Raw genomic sequence first — 4,934 nt, 5'->3', positions numbered from 1 at the left:
GGCATCACGGCCTCTCACAGGAACGTCTCACGCTCTACCCCGGATTCCCACCCACTTGGCTGAGCTGGGGTAAACGGCTCTCCGCGAAGTCAAACAGGGTTGAGCCACGCCTGTACTACACAACTCCGCTGCACCCTCCACACAGACGGCCAACTCGCGTTCTGGACTATAATACCTGCAAAACCTCGAACTTTGGCAAATCCTTCCCTTCCTCACCCTCCTTCATCAACCCCAGCACTCTCTCCCCCTCTCTTGTGCCTTTCCCACCCACTCGGGTATCTTCTCTTCTCTGCCACACAAACCGAAGGGTGCACTCTGAGTCACCATGGGTATCCTCACTCTCAAGGAAGACAGGCCGACGCCTAAGGCCGTCTACAACTGGCGCGTCTACATGTGCGCCTCGGTCGCGTCGTTCGCCGCGTGCATGATCGGCTACGATTCTGCCTTCATCGGCGGCACCATCGCCCTGAAGTCTTTCCAGGAAGAGTTCAACTTTGCCCAATACAGCGACAGCGCTCTTGCTCTGACGCGCGCCAACATTGTCTCCGTCTACCAGGCGGGTGCCTTCTTCGGCTCCCTCAGCGCCTATGTCTCATCCTACTTCCTCGGTCGCCGCAAGTCTCTCCTCCTCTTCGCCCTCATCTTCACCGTCGGCGCCGGCATGATGTGCGGCGCCAACGGTGATCGCGGTCTCGGTCTCATCATCGGCGGCAGAGTTCTCGCCGGTTTCGGCGTTGGTGGATGCTCCAACATGACACCCATTTACATTTCTGAACTTTCTCCACCAGCCATCCGTGGCCGGCTGGTCGGCATTTACGAGCTTGGATGGCAGATGGGTGGTCTCGTCGGTTTCTGGATCAACTATGGCGTCGACTCTACCATGACCCCCGGCCACTCTCAGTGGCTGACGCCTATCGCTGTCCAGCTGATCCCCGCCGGTATGCTGCTTGTTGGCGCCGTCTTCATCCCCGAGTCGCCTCGTTGGTTGTTCTCCAAGGGAAAGAATGAGCAGGGCCTCAAGATTCTTTGCTGGATTCGGTACGTTTCAACTTAGCATATGCAGTAATCTATCAGATCGCTAACACAGAATTCAGTAACCTCGAGCCTACCGACATCTACATTCAGGAGGAGATGTCCTACATCAACGAGGACGTCGAGAGGTACCGCCGCGAGGTCGGTGCCGGTTTCTGGAAGCCCTTCGGCGCGCTCAAGCAGAAGAAGATCCAGTGGCGTTTCTTCCTTGGTGGCATGGTAAGTCCTATCATAGTTTGTTTCCGTTTCTGGCAGCGCTGACAATGGGCTTCAGCTGTTCCTCTGGCAAAACGGCTCCGGTATCAACGCCGTCAACTACTACTCGCCCACCGTCTTCCGCTCTCTCGGCATCCGCGGCACCAACACCGGTCTTCTCACCACCGGTATCTTCGGTGTTGTTAAGACGGTGCTTACTTTCGTCTGGATTCTGTGGATGATCGACCACATTGGCCGCCGCAACCTGCTCATGATCGGTGCCATTGGTGGTTCCATTTGCATGTGGATCATTGGCGGCTACATTAAGATCGCCGAGCCCCAGAACGCCGACGAGAACGCGGCCCTGACGCCCGGCGGCATCGCCGCCATCTTCTTCTTCTACCTCTGGACCGCCTTCTACACCCCCTCCTGGAACGGCACGCCCTGGGTTCTCAACTCGGAGATCTACGACAACAACACCCGTTCCCTCGGCCAGGCCTGGGCCGCCGCCAACAACTGGCTGTGGAACTTCATCATCTCGCGCTTCACCCCGCAAATGTTCAACTCGTGGGGTTACGGCGTTTACTTCTTCTTCGCCTCCCTCATGATCCTCTCCGTCCTCTTCGTCTTCTTCCTCATCCCCGAGACCAAGTCTATCCCTCTTGAGGTCATGGACAGGCTGTTCGTCACGAAGCCCGTGTGGCGCGCCAACCAGATTATCATGGCCGAGCTGGCCTCTGATGAGGGCGGCCTCCGTGCTAACGCTGAGGGAAACGTGATGGAGAAGGGATCGCAGGAGGGCGAGGTTGACCAGTACGAGAGGAAGCAGGACCTGTAGAGGAGGTTCTACCGGCTGCTGGAGTCACAGTTGTGTTACTAGTAAAGATGAGAGGCGTCCCTTGCGGGCGCGGTTGTATGCTGATAGATGTGGGAGATGTCTAATGAAGCTTTTTTGCAAACCCAATCAGGAAATTTAAATAATGATGTCTTAATCAGTGCCGAGAAGTGAATGTTTTGACTTGTTCGAGGGCGTTAGAAAAACGGAAGTTGTTAGTGAAAAGCCTCCGGTCCTAAATCCTTGCGTTGCTAGCGCATCCTCTGGTATTGAGATCCTTGTATTGGAGTTGGCGCCATCAATAACCTCATCAAGTCCATTAGTAGGTATTTCGCGATGTTTACTGAAGTCGAAGTATTGTTCGGGAATACTCTCAAATTCTGGCCTGCCGGCGTCTTCGACTTGGCCTGGTTTGTTTCGCCCACACTTTTGTCCACAGAATACAGTGGCCCTTGCTGGTTGCCATTCATGCAAACAGTCCCAGTCCCCAGCAGAAAGGAGATGAATGCCACTTGATCGATTCGGAACCATTTCAGGCCGCAAATTGCGCAATGTCCCTGGGTATTCAATGATCCGTCCAGAGAACGAGAAGAACAACCTACCATGCTCCCTTGACATGAGCCAAGCACGTTCACATGTGTCTGCCAAGATGGTTTGCCTGGTAAACGGGAAGTAGTTGCTGGGTCCAAATCACTGCATGCACTACCTTCATTCCCAGCATTTCTTGCACGTCTTTCTTGATGATTCTACTGTTTATTGCCTATCAAAACATGCACATAATACATCGCTATGACCAAACCCATTGATTTTCCCAATTTACAACTTTGACGCTTGCCCCAGTCTTGACGCGATGGCTTCCTGCACTTTCTTGACCGGCAGCTGGTCGAGTTCACGGCCAGTCCAGTACCGGTCCTGCTCGAGGCCCTGCCAGATCATGGCCTCGGTGCCGAGGATGACCTGCCACCCGGCGTCCTCCGCCAGCGCGCCCAGCTCGGTGAAGGGGGTAGGGTTGTAGCACATCTCGAGCATGGCGCCCTTGGTCTCCTTGCCGAGGAACGCCTCGATGACGGCCCGCGCCGCCTTCTCCTCGGCAGTCTGGGGCGTAAAGTTAGGCACACAGGCGACGATGGCGCCGACGCTCTCGAGCGAGGCGACCTCGGCCGCGTCCTTGATGTGACGGAGGCCCTGGCCGTAGCCGCGGGTGGTGCACTCTTCGATGACGGCCTGCACCTCGGCGTCGTCGCGGTTGACGAGGTAAATGTCTGTGACCTTCATCCACTTGCGCAGAGCATAGACGGCGGACCGGGCGGCGCCCACCGCCGCCGACGACGACGGCGGGACGGTTATGGAAAGACGGCATCGGGGTCTGCGACGTTTCTGGTAGAAAGACTCGCGCACGCCGACGACGTCTGTGTTTTGTGCCGCAATAGATGCGAGAGCCGTCGGGCGTGGCGGATGAAGAGCGTGTGCAGGCGCCGACGTCGCGGCACTCCTCGGTCAGTTCGTCCAGGTGGGGAATGATGGCCACCTTGTTGGGCATGGTGACGGAGGCACCGTAAAAGTTGGGGTCTTTGATCAGCTCGAGGAACATGGGGATGTCGGCCGAGTCGAGCCGTGTTTGTTCCCATTTTAAGCCAATCTCGTTGTAGATTGTGCCGTGAAGGAAGGGAGAAAGGGAATGTGTGATCTTCTGGCCGAAAAGGTAGCCATGGCGCTCAACGGCCTCACACCTCTCAGCCTTGATGGTGTTGGTGAGCTGAGCGCTCGGGGTTATTGTAAGTGTTGCGGACATTGCGCGAAGACAGATGTGATTTAGTGAGAGGGGGTGAGGTTGAGTGGAGGAAGACGTTGAGAAGAAGATGAGGCTCGATTATCTTTGTTTCCGAGACTCAATCGAGTGAAGCGATGGAGGGGAATGAACAGTGAGGATGTGGCAGACGGTTGATATGCATGCAGATATTGATACACTGAGTCGGGAAACGTGCGTTCTTAGATAAGGTTCCCTTGAGTGACGTTGTACGAAGAATTTCCGGTGGCGAGGGGAGCGAGTTTCCGAAGTTGATGGGTCGTATGGGGTTTGATCAAGATGCAGCCGTACCGTTCCTGGCTGAATGTTTGATGAATTTCCCCGGATGTCCTGGGGAAGAAGCGCAGCGTGGGCAGCGATCACGACTGGCGCACTCTATCCCGCCGGCAAATCAATGTTCAGACTTCTCATTGACCCAGACAAGGCCGTCGGACCAGCCGTGGCACTGTTCAGCAGGCAAAGTCTCCATTTCAGGTGGGAAAACGCTGTGGAGTTGCCAAGGGCGGATCGACATTAGCGGCATCCGTCCGGGTAAGTCTTTATCCGATGGACTCCGGGAGAGCGCTTCTCCCGTTTGCCAGTGGAACCCGCTTTCTCCTCAGCCGGGTCATGGGAACGGCGGCATACACACACCCCTTGTTTCTAGAGACTCCACAACTTCCAGCTCCGGAGGTTGATCACGCCCACCTCGTGGCTGTTGCGGACTGCGTCACCACGTAGCATCATGTAACGGCTAGCCTCGGCGGATCAATCCAGGTGCTACCAATGCTTCCCATTCACTCGAGGGCGAAATCTTTCATCCCGCTGACGGGCCATCCAATGCCTGCGGTTGTCCGTCTGGTCAAGGCTACCAACCACAAACGGAAGGTTGTGTGGTGCCTCGGGGAGGAACGTCGAACGAGCGTACATGGTTGACGGCGTAAGGCGGCGGCCCTGATATCCCCTTTTGATAGCTGCACGTCCTGTTTCTATGCTTCGCTTGTATTTGTGAATACAAACATCAGCCTGACCTTCACTATCATCAAACAATACCCCTGAATCTCCAAGTTGTTTGCTCTCTAGAGT

The 4,934-nt window shown here is 55.7% G+C and overlaps 2 protein-coding genes across 2 annotated transcripts; one reads left to right on the top strand and one right to left on the bottom strand.

The window, feature by feature from the left end:
• Positions 1–325: 325 nt before the first annotated feature.
• On the top strand, positions 326–2,065 carry VDBG_08511 (quinate permease; the record flags this gene model as incomplete). Its single annotated transcript, XM_003001420.1, has 3 exons — positions 326–1,038; positions 1,095–1,251; positions 1,307–2,065. 3 exons carry the CDS (start codon positions 326–328, stop codon positions 2,063–2,065), a joined length of 1,629 nt encoding a protein of 542 aa, XP_003001466.1.
• Positions 2,066–2,878: 813 nt separating this feature from the next.
• Positions 2,879–3,854, bottom strand: VDBG_08510 (quinate dehydrogenase; the record flags this gene model as incomplete). The annotated part of the gene is made up of 2 exons (XM_003001419.1): positions 2,879–3,471; positions 3,617–3,854. 2 exons carry the CDS (start codon positions 3,852–3,854, stop codon positions 2,879–2,881), a joined length of 831 nt encoding a protein of 276 aa, XP_003001465.1.
• Positions 3,855–4,934: the final 1,080 nt, after the last annotated feature.

This window comes from Verticillium alfalfae, genomic scaffold, assembly GCF_000150825.1.
Source record: "Verticillium alfalfae VaMs.102 supercont1.12 genomic scaffold, whole genome shotgun sequence".
Classification (NCBI taxonomy): Eukaryota; Fungi; Ascomycota; class Sordariomycetes; order Glomerellales; family Plectosphaerellaceae; genus Verticillium; species Verticillium alfalfae.
The sequence above is the reverse complement of the archived record's forward strand: the minus strand, read 5'-3'. Positions and strand labels throughout refer to the sequence as shown.